The following is a 16,909-nucleotide window of genomic DNA, read 5'->3' as shown; positions in this document are numbered from 1 at the left end:
CGGGACCGCTGGAGAAGCCGGGCCTCCATTGGGAGAGCGGCGCGGGACCGCGGGAGGAGTCCGCCCTGGCAACCGCCGAGGCGCGGCCGGCGGAGTAGGCGGGGGCGGCGGCGGCGGCGGCGGCGGAGGCGGCGGAGCGGGAGGCGGCGGGCTCGGGCCGGGCGGCTCGGCTTCTTCTCCAGCGCCATGGTGAGCCGGGGGCGCCGAGGAGCAGAGCGGGCCGGGGGCGGGGAGGGGACCCCCGGGAGGTGCCCCGCGCCAGCCGCCACCACCCCCCTCCGCCGCAGAGCTTAGGGGAGGGCCAGGCTGGGGGCGCCAGGGCTGCCGCCCTCCGAGGGCCTACGGGGGAGTGGGGGGCGGCCGGGGGGCGCAGTGGCCAGAGCCCGGCCCTGGCCGGGGGACCCGAGTTCAAGTCTGCCCGAAGACTCTCAGGGATGCCCTAGCGGCCCTGGCCCAGCCACAACCCGCTGCCTTGCGAAAACCTAAAAATAAAATAAAAATGAAGGGGGTGACTAGGAGGCGGGGGGGGAGTGTTGGGGGGAGCCCCGGTCCGGAGCACAAGCAGGTGCCCACGAGGAGCGGCATCGGCCGGGCAGTGCCAGGCCCCGCCTGGCCCGGTGCCAGGCGGCCGCCGGACTGGCCACGGGAGGGGGCCTGCACGCGGGACCTGGCCGCGGATTCTCCTCCGGGGTGGAGAGGCGCCATGAGGCGGGTTCCGAGGACCCTTCCAACCTCAGATGGATGAACGCGATGAATACCGGTCCTGGCTGAGCCCATTTCTGACCCTCCTCCTCCTCCTCCTCCTCCTCCTTCTCCCCCGCAATGGCCAACAGCGAGACCCAGGCCCGCGGCCTGCCAGCACAGAGCAGCCCAGCCCAGCGGCAGAGGCCCACCCCGGGACACCAGCAACACGGTCCCTCCTCCGGGGCCAGCCACCGGAAAGTCTCTATTACCGTAGCATCCAAGTCGCAAGCCTTCACTCTTCCAGGCCAGCAGCTAGCCCCAACACCTAAGGGTGACCAACGGGGAGGCCCTCCCCCTCCCATCCCATAGAAACCTGAAGAAAAGCCCATCTTCCAGTGAAAGCAAGCCACTAAACCCTGAAGCTAGCGATTAGACCCTTAGCCCTAGGGCAAAAAGTTTAGGACCACTCTCACGGAAACACCAAGTCACCAAAAAAAAGCAGAAAAATAAGCAAAAGCAAAACAAGAACTTGACTGTCGAAAGTTTCTATGGTGATAGGGAGGATCAAGGCATAAACTTAGAAGAGGACAGTTCAGTATGAAATCTCAAAGAAAAATGTAATTTGGACTCAAGCTCAAAAACAATTTTTGTAATAGCTTGAAAAGGATGTTTAAAAGCAAATTGGAGAAATAGAAGAAAATGGGGGGGGGTGAGAATAAGTCATGGAAAAATATATACAAAAATTTACCAAGGAAAATAGCTCCCCAAAAGATAGAATTGTCAAGGAACAAAATCTCACTGAAGAAAATCATGCCTTTAAAAATTAGAATTGAGTACGTATAAGATGACTATGAGACATAAAGGTATCATAAAAAAATCAAAAAAGTTAAAAAAATAGAAGAAAATATGAAATTTTGTATCAGCAAAACAACTGACCTACAAAATTCATCCAGGTGAGATGATGTAAGAATGATTGGACAATGAGTGAAAGCCAGATCAAAAAAATATAGCCTGTATAACATCTTTCAGGAAATGGTCCAGAAAACTACCTTCATGTATTAAAACTGGAGGGTGAAAGAGATATTGTAAGAATTCATCCATTCACTGCCTGAAAGAGCCTCTCAAATGAAATCTCAGATCATAGCCAACTTCCAGAGCTCATAGATCAAGGAGAAAGCAATGGAAGCAGCTAAGAGAAACAAATCAAACATCATAGAATTACATGGCATTTGGCAACTTCTACATTAAAGAACTAGAGAGGTCAGAATATATGCCAGAAGTCAAAGAAGTTAGAATTAAAACCAAGACTCACCTACCTAGCAAAATTGAATATAATCTTTCAGGGCAAAAAAAAAAAAAAAGAATGTTTAACAAAATAGAGGACTTCCAAGCATTCTTAATGAAAAGGCCAGAGTTGTATAGAAAATTTGATTTCCAAATACTGGACTCAAGGGAAATAGAAAAAAGAAAAGGAGGAAACATAAGAAATGAAATATGGTTAATTATGTTTCTGTATGGCAAGATAATATTTGTAACTCTTTAAGAAATTAGTATATATACACAGAGTGTGTGGACATAAGGTGACTTTGATGGGATGATAGCCCAAAAAAAAATAAAATAAAGGGATGAGAAAGAAATTACACTGGAAAAGGGAGGAGGGAAGAGTGAATGAGGTAAATTATCCCACATAAAAGAAACTTGAAAGAGTTTTTATAAAATAGAAGGATGGTGGAGGTGGCACCTTACTTAAACCTTAATTTCATCAAAATTGTCTCAAAGAGGGAATACAAACAGATTTCATTGGATCTAGAAATCTACCTTACCCTATAAGGAACTAAAAAGGGTCAGAGATAATAGAAGGGACAGGAGAGACTGTAAGGGAGGATAAATTGGGGAAGATAGTGATCAAAAGTAAAACACTTGTGAGGATGGAAAGGGTGGCTGGTGAGGGAGAGAGGGGGATAAATGGGGAAAATAGAATGGAGTGAAATGGTGTTAACTATAAATGAAGTCACCCCCAAAGCAGAGGCAGACAGCACAATAGATTAAAGCCAAGAATACTCTTCTACTTTTTTTTTTAGGTTTTTGCAAGGCAAACAGGGTTAAGTGGCTTGCCCAAGGCCACACAGCTAGGTAATTATAAGTGTCTGAGACTGGATTTGAACCCAGGTACTCCTGACTCCAAGGCCGGTGCTTTATCTACTACGCCACCTAGCCGCCCCAAGAATACTCTTAATATATAGTTTTCAAGAAACACATTTGAAACAGAGATGCACATGGGATAAAGGTAAGGAACTGGAAGAGAATTTATTTTGCATCAGCTGAAGAAAATTAGTAGCAATCCCAATCTCAGACAAAGCAAAAGGAGAAATAGATCTAAGATATAAGGAAACTATATGTTGCTGAAGGGTGCCATAAGCACTGAAGTCATCAATATTAAACATGCATCAAATTATGTAGCATCTAAATTTTTGAATAAGTTGAATAAGTTACAGGAGGAAATAGATAATAAAATTATACTAGTGGGGGACCTGAATTTCCCCCTCTTCAGAGTTAAATAAATCTAGTCAAAAAATAAAATTAACAAGGTGAATAAAATTCTGGAAAAGTTGGATATGATAAGATTTCTGGAGAAAATTAAATAGAAAGGAATATATATTTTTTCTCATCAGTGAATGACAGCTACACAAAAATTGATCATGAATTAGAACATAAACACCTCACAACCAAAGTGCAAGAGTAGAAATAGTATATGCATCCCTTTCAGACCGTAATGCAATAAAGATTACATTCATTAATGGAAAGACATTAAAAATTAATTGAAAATCTAATCCTAAAAAAGTGAGTCAAAAACAAATAGAATAAAGATATATAATAAAAGAAAAGGACAGCAAGACAAAAATGCCAGAATTTATGGAATACAGCCAAAGTAGTACTTGGAAGAAAACTTATATCTCTTAATTGCATACAACAGTAAAGGAGAAAAAGCAGATCAATGAATGGAACATGCAACTAAAAAGACTAAAAAAAGAGCCATTTAAAAATTCCCAATTAAACTACAAATTGGAAGTTTGAAAAATCTTGAAAATCAAAAGGAGAGATTAATAAAACTAAAAGAAAACTATTGAACTAATAAAATTAGAAACTGATTTTATGAAAAAACCCATAAAATAGACAAACCATTAGTTAATTTGATTTTAAAAAAAGAAAAAAGAAAACCAAATTAGAATAAAAAATGAAAGGGGTGGGATGGCTAGGTGGTGCAGTGGATAGAGTACCAGCCCTGGACTTGGGAGTACCTGAGTTCAATGAGACCTCAGACACTTAATAATTGCCTAGCTGGGTGACTTCGGGCAAGTCACTTAACACCATTGCCTTGCAAAAACCAAAAAAAAAAGGGGGGGTGAATTCACCACCAATGAAGAGAGAATTAAAACAACTTTTAGGAATTCTTTTGCCCAATTAATATACCAATAAACTTGACAATTTAAATGAAAAGGATGAATATCTACATAAATATAAATTATTCAGATTAGCATACTTAAAATAAGCCATTAATGAACTTTCTAAGGAAAAAATATCTCATCTACAAGTGAATTTTATCAAACATTTAAAGAACAATCCGAATATTATATAAACTATTTGGACTATAAATAGTTAAAGAAATCTACCAAATTCCTTTGTGGCACAAATATGTTGCTGATACCTAAACCACAAAGAGCCAAAATAGAGAAAGAAAATTATAGCCCAATTTGCTTAATATTGATGCAAAGATTTTAAATAAAATACTAAAAGATGACAGCAATATATCACAAGAATAATAATGCACTATGACCAGGTGGGATTTATACCAGGAATGCAGGGTTGGTTCAATATTAGGAAAATTATCATAATTGGCCATATCAATAATGAAATAACAAATCATGATTAAATCAATAGATACAGAAAAAAGTGACACAATATAGCCCCCATTCAATTAAAATCACTAAAATCCAATTAAAAGGAATCTACCCATCAGTGCCTGAGAGAGCTCCCAAAATGACAACTCTCAGGCAGATCTAAAGTCATATCCAAGCATTATCTGTAATAGGGATAAGCTAGAAGTGTTCCCAATAAAATAAGGGTGGAATCAGGGATGCCTATTATCACTTCTATTATTTAATATTGTACTAGAAATGTTAACTATAGCAAAAGAAAAGATTTAGAATAGTTAATGAGAAAACAAAACTATCACTCTTTGCAGATGATATACTTAGAAAATCCTAAAGAATCAACTAAACTACTTGAAATTGCTAAAATTTATCAAGGTAGCAAAATATCCACACAAATTTTCAGCATTTCTGTATATTAGCAACAAAGTCCAGCAGCAAGAGATAGAAAGAAATTCCATTTAAGACACTATAGAGCCTACTTGCCAAGACAAGTCCAAGAACTATATGAACACAACTGTAAAATACTTTTTCACATGAAGTCAAAAATGGAATTCTACTTAAAATCTATTTACTCAATTACATAGCAAACTATCAGAAATGGTAGTTAAAATAGAGCTAGAAAAATAACAAAATTCATCTGGAAGACAAGCTCAAAGGAATCAATGAAAACAATATTCAAAAGAGGGTTAGTCTAGGTATACCAGATCTCAAACTATGTTGTAAAGTAGTTATCAAAACTATCCGGTACTAGCTAAGGGTTGTGAATCAGTGGAATAGATAAAGTACAAATTATATTATAGTAAATGTATGTTAGTATATGATTAAACCCTAAAGTCCAAGCTTTTGGAAGAAAAACTCAATTGACAGAAATTACTTGGAAAAGTGGAAAAGTGTGGTTAAAAACTAAGTATAGGGATGGCTAGGTTGCACAGTGGATAGAGTACTGGCCCTGGAGTCAGGAGTACCTGAGTTCAAATCTGGTCTCAGACACTTAATAATTAGCCAGCTGTGTGGCCTTGGGCAAGCCACTTAACCCCATTGCCTTGCAAAAAAAAAACTATATACCAACATCTCACACCTTATACCAAGATAAGGTCAAAATGGGTACAGTGTGATGCCATAAGCAAATTAAGAGAGTATGGAATAGTTTGTCAGATGTAGAAGGGAAGAATTTAGGATCAATGAAGACAAAAGAACATTGCAAATATAAAATATTTTAAAAATTAAAAGTTTACACAAAAATCAATGTAAACAAAATTGTAAGGAAAACAGAAAACTGGGAAATTTTTTTTGCAACAAGTATTTCTGATAAAAGCTATTTCCTAACTATATAGAGAACTAAGTCAAATTGTAAAAATACAAGTTGTTTTCCAATTGATAGCTGGTCAAATAGGCAATTTTCAGACCCCCCCCCCAAAAAAGCTATTAAAATACAAATTCAAATCACCTCACATCTTTTAGGTTAATATAACAAAAAAGAAAAATGTAGGAAGTTTGAAGGGATGTTGGAGAACTGGGATATTAATGCATTGTTGGTAGAGTTGTGAATCAACCATTCTGTAGACCAATTTTGAACTATGTTCAAAGGGCTATAAAATTGTGCATACATAAATACCCTTTGATCCAGCAATGATACCACTGCTAGGTCTATGTGTCAAAGCTAGCCAAAAAATAGAGAAAAGGACCTATTTGTACAAAAAAATTAACAGCTCTTTTTGTGAAGGCAAAGAATTGGAAACCAAAGGGATGCCCATCAATTGGGGAATGGTTGAACATGTTGTGCTATATAATTGCAATGGAACATTATTGTGCTGTAAGAAATAACAAGCAGTATGATTTCAGAAAAACCTGGAAAGACTTAATATGAATTGATGCTAAGTGAAGTGAACAGAACCAGGATAGCATTGTACACAGTAACAGCAGCATTGTGTTATTATCTGCTATGAATGACTTAGCTATTCTGAGCAAAACAATGATCCAAGACAATCACAAAGGACTAATAATAATGAAGAAAACTGATGTTGTTTGAAGCCAGAGTGAAGCATGCTACTTTTCACTTTTTTTTTCTGAGTCGTCTTGTCCAAAATGACTAATATGGAAATGTTAAACATGATTGCACATCTTGATTGCTTACCATCCGAGAAAGATAGAATTTGGAACTCAAAATTTTAAAGAAAAAAAAATACTTGGACATCATTTCAGAACCTGGACATAATACATCTCAGTCAAACAATTGAAGAAACAAATAGAAGTACCATCCTAGAACTGAATCTCAAGTTGAACTCGTGAGGCCTTCCTGTTCCATCCATCCCAGAGGGAGGGGTCATCACAGTGCTGCTGCTGGGGTGGGGGTGGGGAGGAGTCTGTCTATCTCACCCTGAAGATGCTCAGTTCCAAAAAGGATGGAGTCATTTTCCTTTAAAGATTCACGGAGTCACTGGCTCTACTTGGGGCAATTGCCCCATCATCCCTCAGTTCTTCAGTGTGGAGCCACACAGGTTCCTCCTGAAGTAACCCTGCAGTTCATCATCCCCAAAGTGTCAAAGCACTGAATAAACAGTGTGTTAGCTAGAACCAGTCAAGTAGTTCTGCCTATTGCCCATAGCAAGAGATTGAGGACTTGAGCTATTGTGGTGGCAGAGAGAAGAATAGGTTCAAAAGACCTTTAATTTAAAAAAAATTATGTTATGTAATTTTGCTATGTCTTATATTTTTTTTCCCTCAGGGATATGATTTCTCTCTCAACATATTCAATTTAGATCAATGTATAGCATGGAAACAATGTAAAGACTAACAGACTGCCTTCTGTGAGTGGTAGGAGGAGGGAAGCGAGATTAGGGGGGAAAACTGTAAAACTGTAAAAAATTTATTCAAAAATAAATAAATTAAAAAATGAAATAAAAAAAAAGAATAGGTCCAAATGAGAAATGTTAGAAAAGGTTGGGGAATCCTCCTAGAATGATCCTTTCTCCATTTTCTTAACTTTCTCTTCACTAAGTTCTTTACTTGTTCTGGGAGAAACATGTCACTTGTTGGGGGGTATCAGTGGGAAGGTGCCCTATAGTAATTTCTCCTAAATAGTTTTATGAATGTCCCAAAGAACTTGTTATGCTGGGGCTAGTAGTATCATCATCACTATCATCAATCAAATATTTGATTGCATTTGAATTGGAATTCATCTCCAACAGTGATTCTTTAGTGATGGAAGGAGGAAACCTTGAACATGATTGTTTGGTTTATGAAGAACCTTGCCTACTATTTAACTCTTATTTTTCTTGCAGCTCTGAAGGGAATTTGATTTAGATATAACTCCTATGTATTTATTTTTATAGGCATCTAATTATCGACCCAGTACTGGTCAGCGGAAGAAGCCTAATATAAAAGTCGAATTGACTGAGAATCAAAAACAAGAAATTAAGGAGGCCTTTGACTTATTTGATGTAGATGGATCTGGAAGCATTGACGTGAAGGAATTGAAGGTTTTGAAAATTTCTTTCTATCCAGAAATTCTGAAAAGTTTTTTATTGTGTAGTGTTTTCCAGATTACTTTTATTGTTTAAATATTATAAATATTGGCATTCCAATGGCTAATGGAAACTTTCTCTTTAATAAATACAGCCTTCAGGGGCAGCTAGGTGGCACAGTGGATAAAGCACCGGTCCTGGAGTCAGGAGTACCTGGATTCAAATCCGGCCTCAGACACTTAATAATGACCTAGCTGTGTGGCCTTGGGCAAGCCACTTAACCCCATTTGCCTTGCAAAAAACCTAAAAAAAAATAAATACAGCCTTCCTGGAAAGTGTTTGACATTATTTTCCTATTTCACAGGTGAGAACAATCTAGCTGTGCTCAGGGGCAGAGTAGGACTAGTATCCAAGTTAACTGAGATCATTTTTTAATCTTGAGATTGATCCAATGTGATGATGGGATTCTGTATCTGTAGCTAGGCCAGTCTTCGTTCAGACTCCATCACTCGATCTTTTCCCATTTAATAGAGCATGCCAGAACTACACTGTAATGACTTTGAGGACCCAGGGTCATCACCACCTCATTGAAGTAGGGCAGTGGGGCAGCCATCATCACCAGGTGAAAAATAGCATGATGAATTTTTGGCTACATCCACTCTTAAGACCTGTCCTCTTGGGCTCTGGAGGGATCCTCTTCATCTAAGGTGAAGGCAGCATCTATAATGATAAGATGGCTGAGAAGTATATTAGCTCTACAAGATCACATAAAATGCTTATCTAGCTGCAAAGAATTTTTTAAAAAAGAAAAATCAATAATTTTCCAATCCATAAAAACCAGTAGCTGATTTTAAGAATATTTGAATTAATATAGGCATTTGTTTCTCATTTCAGATTGCAATGCGTGCATTAGGCTTTGAGCCAAAGAAAGAAGAAATTAAAAAAATGATTGCGGAGACTGACAAAGAAGGATTTGGCACCATTAACTTTGAAGACTTTTTTGCCATGATGAGTGTGAAAATGGTACAGTATTTTTACTACTGTTTTCAGAGTAAAAAGAAAAAAATCCAAAAAATACTCCCCTGAAATCATAACTTTTATAAATGTGGTAATAAATAAATCTCTGTCTATTCACTACATTTGAGGAGGACAGAACCTCAAAGACTGCAGCTTGTTTTTTAGCTCTTGAGGGATGCCTGACAGGTTGTGATCATCCCAGGGTCTCGACCTTCTGCTCCAGACTGGCTTTTAGAGGAGAGAGGAGTCAGTTTAATATTTCTTGCCACTAGGAATGGATAGTTTCCTGTGAGCTGGCCACTTCCTCCTTTCTTGCTGTCAAGGCCACATCAGAATGGGGGCTTCCAGGAGGACTCCCTCCTTTCTGTGTTGTACCCATACCCACCACCTTCTTTCTTTTCTTTCTCTCCTCCTGGCAAGGGCAAATGTTGCTGACTTCAGTCCTGAAACCCAGATCTTCCCATTTCCTTCGGAGACTCAACATCTCTTCTCTGTTCCTGTCTCCTCCCCATAGACTTTTTCCCCTCTGTCTACAAATAGATAAACTTGGTTCTCCCTTTTCTTAAAAACAAAGCTAACCCCTTTCCTTTTACCCTCCTTCCTCCCTTCAAATGCCATCTCTTTCTCTGCTCCCACTTCTGTTTCCTCATTGTATCCTTGCTTTTTAGACCTTAATAAATCTAATGGCCTTTCTCAGCCTCCCCAGGGCACTATTTGTTATTGCCTTCACCTTGGATATTTGGGGTCCTGCCCCTCCTCTTTAACTATGCCCAGTCTCCTTTGTCTTTTGTTCTCTTTTGTTTTTCAAATTAACAATCATTTTCTATCCCTCCCACCTCTTAAAAAAAAAAAACTTAACAAACTCTTGATGTTGCCATCCCCCACAAATGTTCCACTTCCATGTTTATGAACTCTGAGGTTTTCTTAGCTGATTATAATCTGCTGTCATTCCTGCAGCCTCTGACTCTCTTCTTGTCTTCATTGATTCCCCCAGCCCTCAATTCTTTTCTGGGTTGTTAACTCTGTACTTTACACTGTCTTCCCTTCTTCATTCAGACCCTTCTGTAACCTGGCTCCCCTGTGGGCAGTCTTCTGCTCTTGTCCCCAATCTTGCCTCCCAACCCTGAGCCCTTCAAAACCCTGCCATCTGCTGTCTTTGCCCCTCCTAACCTGCCATAAAACCAAGAAGATGACCTCTACTTTTTTTTTTTTTGGATTCTAATTTCAGTTACTTGTACTTGTTTTTATGATTTATCATCCCTAGGAGATGTCAAGCTCCTTGAGGGTAGGTCTGGGTTAAAGGATACATGTGGCATTGGTCAAAACCAATGAAAATGCAGTTGGGAAGTACCTAACAAAATAAATAAAAATCCCCTGTATTTCATTTTAGAACCAAGTCAGTATGCAGCCACAGCGATCTTCATGGACACGTTGATGGCCTTAGAACTTGTTCGTCTCTGTATCCTATGACCTAGCACAGGGATCCCTGCCCTCAAAATGTTTGAATGGGGGAGAGACATACACAGGAGTAAGTCACCTTGAGGGAACAAGAGAAAGGAAGCCTAAAGGTCTCCAGAAGGTGGTTCTTGCTCAGAGTCTTAAAGGAAACTGAGGGTTCTAAGAAGCATAAAAGAAGAGGGAGTAGGAAGGGAGATAAACCGACAGCAAGAAGCTAGTGCAGCCACACTGCAGATTGTGAATAGGGGTGATGGGTCAGGAGGAGCCAGATGGTACCAGACTAAAGTTTAGAATGGATCCCAGAGATTTTGGCAGCCTGGATTTTTAGGAAGATGATGTAGATGGCTCTGAAGGATGGAGTGATTAGAAGATGATGAGGGCCTGGACAAGGATGATGGCTTTGTGAGTGGAGAGACAATGGGAACAAAGAGAGAAGACATTTTTAGAACTGATTGTTTTTGTGGATTGAGAGAAGTCAAAGATGCCAGTGAGGTTGAAAATCTGGGTCCCTTTGACCTCAGAATAGGGAAGGTCAGGAGACTGGGTTTGGGAGAAAAGAACAAGTTCCATTGGGGTATGTTAAGGATATTGTTGGAATCTTTGAGGAGAAATAGGGGCAGAGACAAAGAAATGATCATTTTTTTGAAGAGACAATAAGGATCAGGTGCCCTGGAGCAAAGTAGATCATACAGATAGTGATGAGCTTCATTACTGAAGTCATTACAAGATGTGCCAAGGAGTTCAAAATAGACTGAATTGAGCAATAGCAAGATGAAAGATTTGTCTGAAACCGTCTTCAGTCCCACCAACCACCAAGAAGAGAAGTAATTAGCATTCAACAACAAAACATCCCTGACTAGGAATCTATGAACTAAGGGAGAATTTGACTGTTATCTGTAGTATCCTAGGCTTCCACTGATCCTGTCCCCCCAAAACTCTCTGACTTGTGTAGACCCAGACCCCTCCCACGTTAGCAGAAACTATCCATACTCCCTCCATTCCTCCATTCTCTTCCCCCACCCCACCCCCAGTCAGCTCTGGAAGGAAAGGGGGATGGGAATGGTCTTGGGGCTGAAATGGTCAGGGCTGCTGCAGGGGACCCCAAGCATGGAAACAAGGGGGCCCGAAGTGTTAGTCTTAGAGCATCTTGAGTATCCCTTCACCTCTTCTGCTTTGTCTTTGGGGAAGCCTGGCATAGCATGTACATAGTCCATAGCAAGGACAGGGGCCATTGTTTTAGGGCTTGGACCCACAGTAGACTTTTTTTTTTAAAGAGTGAAAAGGATGAAAAAGAAGAAATTTTGAAGGCCTTCAAATTGTTTGATGATGATGCTACAGGAAGTATCACCCTCAAAAATATCAAGAGAGTCGCTAAGGAACTAGGAGAAAATTTATCAGATGATGAACTTCAGGTAAATGTGTTTTCTTTCACTAGCCATATAGCCTTGTTGTTTAGCAAACCATCATCTGAAATCAAAGCTAGAGAGAAGAGAGCAAAGCAGGAATATCAAATAGCTCCTGGCTCCTCCTTAATTCATAAATGCTGTCTCTTGTGTGTGTGTGTGTGTGTATGTGTGTGTGCATACGTGTGTCCATATGTGTTTGTGTGTGTCAGATTATGTGTTGTATCCGTGTGTGTGTGTGTGTGTGTGATTGTACCATGAGGGTGTTCCTCTCGTGGCACCCACGACTGAGGGTCTAGCAGACACTGACTGGGAAGGGGCCCAGCTCCAGACAAGGTGGTGGTGGCAACGGGGGAACAGCCACTAGGGGGCACCAGAGAGCCAGACCCTGAGCCTGGGGAGCCTGGTCTGACCAGTTGGATTCAGATTTTGAAATAAAGCCTTTGGTTTACAGGAAATGCTGGATGAAGCTGATCGCGATGGAGATGGAGAAATAAATGAGCAAGAGTTTTTGAGGATGATGAAAAAAACCACTCTTTATTAATATGAATTCTTTTATAACTGTGTCTAAAATGTTGTTTTTCTTTATTGTTCTACAATTGAATCCCAAAATGTTGATTTTTAGATTGTAAGGATAGTGTTTTCCCTTTGTGGCCAACTCCAGAGGCCTGAGAAGCTTGGCTTGCAGGAACTCAGCCTGACTCTTAAGAGAAAGGATTTTAATTCATTGCAAAGACCTGGTTTGCAAATCCTAGGTTAAGGATTCAAAACTTCATTTCTTCCTTTTTCTCATCTTGCTGATCCAGGCCTGCTTTAAGTGCTGATAGACCAGAAAAGATTTACAGCCAAAATTCTCCAAGTAATAAATGGGCTTTCACTTTTTTTTTTGCACAAACTTAATAGCGAATCTTTTGTTCTCATTAAAAAATAGTTTTGTGTGAAATAAAACTATTGCAAAAATACTCTTATCAAGCACTGATAATTATAGAAGAGTTTAGGAATAATGCATATCAAATACCTTCGTTTTTATAAGATTTTAGACTACAAAGAATCTATGATATTAAATAATCTTATCATCTTTTCCCGACATCTGAAATTTTACAGATGAGAAATTTGTTGCTCAGAGAGAATAATTGACTATTTCAATGATACACAGCTAGTCAGTCAATTGGGGCTCCCCAATTATTGAGTACTTAATAAAAGTCAGGTGGGCTGTTAAGTGCTGGGGATTCCAAAGGAGGAAGGCAGTGGAGGACAAGTCTATCTTCACTACATCCACATTTCCAAATCATTTTTAATTAAACTACTATCAGATTTGGACTTCTCTTTCCACATTTGTTTAGCTTATCCTGGATCTATATTAACTGTTGGAACCCTCCTCTGTTAACATAGTACAAAGAAGAAAATAGCCAATGAAAGAGGCAGTATTAGAGAGTAGAAATCAGACTGTCCGGTGATGCTTGAAGTCTGTGTTTAAATCCTGACTCTCTCACACTGTCAGCTGGACTTTGAACATGTCACTTTCATTCTCTTCATTGGCAAAACAAGGGGGTTTGTCTAGATGGACAAAAAAGATGCTGACCCACCTTAGAAATGGGAATTTTCTCATCTGGAGTTTGAGTCCAACTGGATCTGTGACTTTGTTAGTATAGGGAACTTGTAGCTGAAAACAGGTATACACCCTATTAGTGTAAATAATGACTACCATGGTAGAATTACCATCACAGTAGCTATTCCAAGTGTGTATCCCTTGGCTCTTCTATTTGACAATTTTTAGTTGGGTCCCAAATTGACTTGTTTCTAGACATCAGAATTTACATTTTCAGTATGACTGCCCCTTTGGTCCAAGATCTTGGAATCTTACACATGAATGTACACACACACACACACACACACACACATACACACACATACACACATACTGGTCTGGACCAGTGATTTCATCTGTATAGGGAATCCCCAGTGAAGAAATATACTCCACTGAAACAGTTTGGCAACTCATTTGCATTAATGGTCTTCGTTGTCTGTAGCCTGTGACTTTGACTTAGCATGGTAGCATAACTTGGACTCTTAAGAGACAGGATTTGACTCCACTATGCCATACTGCCTCTTACCCACTAGTCTTTTCTCATTAATGTCATTGTCAAATGATGATGTAGCCCCCCTTGCCAGGCTAAGCCATACAGATGTATCTGTTGACTCAATTCCAGTTTTCTTCATCTTGGGGTTCTGTTGAAGGCATCACTGGAAATAAATGCCCAGAGGATCATGAATGGTTTGCTGTTGTCCAGGCTCCAGGACAATGAGCAGGGATGCTATCTCAGGATGACACACATCCTCCTCCACTTCCTAACAGACTTGACTGCTGTAGTTTACAAAAAAGGAGGGATATATGGAGCAGCACGAGGTTGATTGAGGCAAGTCTTGAGTGAGGATTTCAATTATACAAGTGATTACTGTTGAACACAGAGTATCATATCAAGAAATTAGATGCCTGTGGAGCCATGTTTATTCCCCTCCAATAATTCACTTTATAGAATTCATAGAATTGGATCATAATGATCAGAATTATTTTGGAAGGAAACTCAACTCACTAAGGAATATCTTTTATAACAAACATACCTGGAAAGCACCATCCAAATTTCTGGAAACTTTTAATGCAAAGGAAATTCATTGATAGTATTCTAATTGTTAAATTTTTTCTTACCCTGAGCCATAATTTTTTAATTTTTTCTATCTGTTTGCTTTTATCTACTCAGAACAAGTCTAATGCCCAGTTCCATGTTATAATTCATAAAATACTTGAGCACAGATTGTTTGTCCCCAGTTGAATCTTCTCTAAACAGTCCTTCAAATAATAATTGTTTGTGTTAAGGTTCAAGAGCAATCAACCGCCTCTGGATTCATTCTGGCTTATAGATGTCCTCCTGATGATGTGATACACAAGAGCTGAACACAGAACTTCAGATGTGGTCAGAGTACAGAAGAACCATTACTTCCTTATTCCTGGAATCAAGGCCTTTTTTAAAGCAGCCCCAAACTGTAGATGCTTTTTTTAGCAGCTACATCACACTGCTAATTCACATGGAGCTCGAAGTCCATTGAAACACTCAGGTTTCTTTCAACAAATGGCTGTCTAACCACATCTCCCCCAATCTATACTTGTGAAGCTGATTTCATCTTCATTTTATTAGAATTAAGTTAAATTTCTAACCTATCAAGATCTTGGAGACTGATTCTGACAGTGATCCCACCCAGCTTGGTACCCTCTAAACTTTCAAGTCATTGCTAAAATGACTTGTCATTTGATAAGTCATTGTCAAGCAAATGACAAGTCAATTGCTATGTTAAACAAGAGAGGACCAAGCACAAATTCTGGGGAATGCCACTGGAAATCTCCTGTGAAAATGACAATGAACCATTAAAGACTACACTTTGTGTCTAGCCATTCAAACAGTTGCAAATCCATACACTAGTAATATATTTTCTAATTCATATTTCTCCATTTTCCCCACATGAATAGTGTATGAGATTAATAGATGTGATGAATAGTATATAGTTAGATACTTTGTTAAGTCTATTAGTAATTGTCAGAACAAGATGTTAATCTACATGGTATATATTTGAAGCCTTGATAGTTTCTTACATGACAATATTGTTTCATTTTCTACCACCATTGATAGTCATCCCAAAATATCTAGCAGTGCTTTCTAGGTTCCTTTGGGTACTATCACTTGAATCCCTATAGTAATAAGTCTCTGGCAGTTCTCCAACACATCCCTGATATGTGTGCCCAGACAAGAGCAGACCTCTGTAAACATCAGGTCAACAAATAACTGTCTTGGTAGCCCCCAACAATGAATCATCAATCAGTGCTTACTTCTCCTCCCTTCTTCCTCTAGCCCTCCTTGAATAGCATTCACTTCATTGCTTAGTTTGAGTCACTATTACTTACTTAGATGTTCCAACTTCCCCTTAAAATATTTATTATCCAACTCCATTTCTTCAGCAGTCCTTTTTCTCCACTTGGTCACCTTTTTCTATTCTCCAATCTCCTCGTGTCAACTATAATTGTTTCTATGTATTTGAAAAAAGAGTTCATCAAATTAGAGGAAGAAATATAGACAGCAAAAGTATAATGGTTGGAGTCCCAATCATGACCCTCCCAAACCCAAACAAATCTAACAAAAAATAAGGACCAGAAGAGAATCTTAGAACTAGAAAATAATAGATCTATAGAAATTACTAAACATAAATACAAAAGATTTAGGGTCAGCTGTGCACATTTACAAAAATTAAACACATCCTAGGACATAAAAATCTCAAATGCAGAGAAGCAAAATTATTTAACTCTTACTAAGTGAACATTATAATCAACCTTTGAAGAGAGAAGTTAACTTGAAACTAATACAGAGGAATTAGTATGTCAAAAAATAGGTAATTTCTTGAAAGAAAATAACAAAATATATAAAAACTTTTGGGATAAAGTCAAAGCATTTGTGGAAAAAATTCACAACTGTAAACATTTTCATCAACAAGAGACAAGGAAATACAAGTAAAAAAATTAGAAAAAACAAAAATCAAAAAATTCAACCAGACAGAAACATTGAAATTATGAAAATCAAAGAAGAAATTAATAGAATTGAAAACAACCATAACACTAAAAATCCATTAAACTGATAGGAACCTTTAAAAAACTAGTAGAAACTTGATAAGCAATTAGCTAATTTGACAAGAGAACAAATTGCCAGTATGGAAAATGGAAAAAAAAAGGCAAATGAAGAAATGAAGGAAATTGTTAGGAAAAACTATGCCAAATGATATACTACTATACAAATAAAAAGGGTGAATGTTTACAAAAATGTAAAATACCAAAATTAATAGCATGTGAAAAAAGAAAACTTAACTCATTCTTAGGAAAAAAACTTGAGTAAGTCATAACTCCAAAAGA

The 16,909-nt window shown here is 38.9% G+C and overlaps 1 protein-coding gene across 2 annotated transcripts; it reads left to right on the top strand.

Annotated features, from left to right (window-relative positions):
* Nucleotides 1-88: 88 nt before the first annotated feature.
* On the top strand, nt 89-15,405 carry LOC141517390 (centrin-4-like). 2 transcript variants are annotated; one of them, XM_074228356.1, is made up of 5 exons: nt 89-189; nt 7,949-8,095; nt 8,975-9,103; nt 11,830-11,967; nt 14,834-15,405. In XM_074228356.1, the coding sequence occupies exons 1-5, from the start codon at nt 187-189 to the stop codon at nt 14,909-14,911; spliced, it is 495 nt and encodes a 164-aa protein (XP_074084457.1). In that variant the 5' UTR covers nt 89-186; the 3' UTR covers nt 14,912-15,405. The 2 variants fall into 2 exon arrangements, with proteins under 2 accessions (XP_074084457.1, XP_074084456.1); XM_074228355.1 differs by lacking the exon at nt 14,834-15,405 and adding an exon at nt 12,413-12,920 and having other exon boundaries at nt 93-189.
* The last annotated feature ends 1,504 nt before the right edge of the window (nt 15,406-16,909 follow it).

This window comes from Macrotis lagotis, chromosome 3 (genome assembly GCF_037893015.1).
Source record: "Macrotis lagotis isolate mMagLag1 chromosome 3, bilby.v1.9.chrom.fasta, whole genome shotgun sequence".
Classification (NCBI taxonomy): Eukaryota; Metazoa; Chordata; class Mammalia; order Peramelemorphia; family Peramelidae; genus Macrotis; species Macrotis lagotis.
This window is presented reverse-complemented; position numbering and strand designations above follow the sequence as displayed.

Excerpts from the sequence above, each read along its gene's own strand:
- LOC141517390 (XM_074228355.1), top strand. Across the intron at positions 8,096-8,974 it reads TTGACGTGAAGGAATTGAAG|ATTGCAATGCGTGCATTAGG; the intron begins GTTTTGAAAATT and ends TTCTCATTTCAG. Across the intron at positions 11,968-12,412 it reads TATCAGATGATGAACTTCAG|GAAATGCTGGATGAAGCTGA; the intron begins GTAAATGTGTTT and ends TTTGGTTTACAG.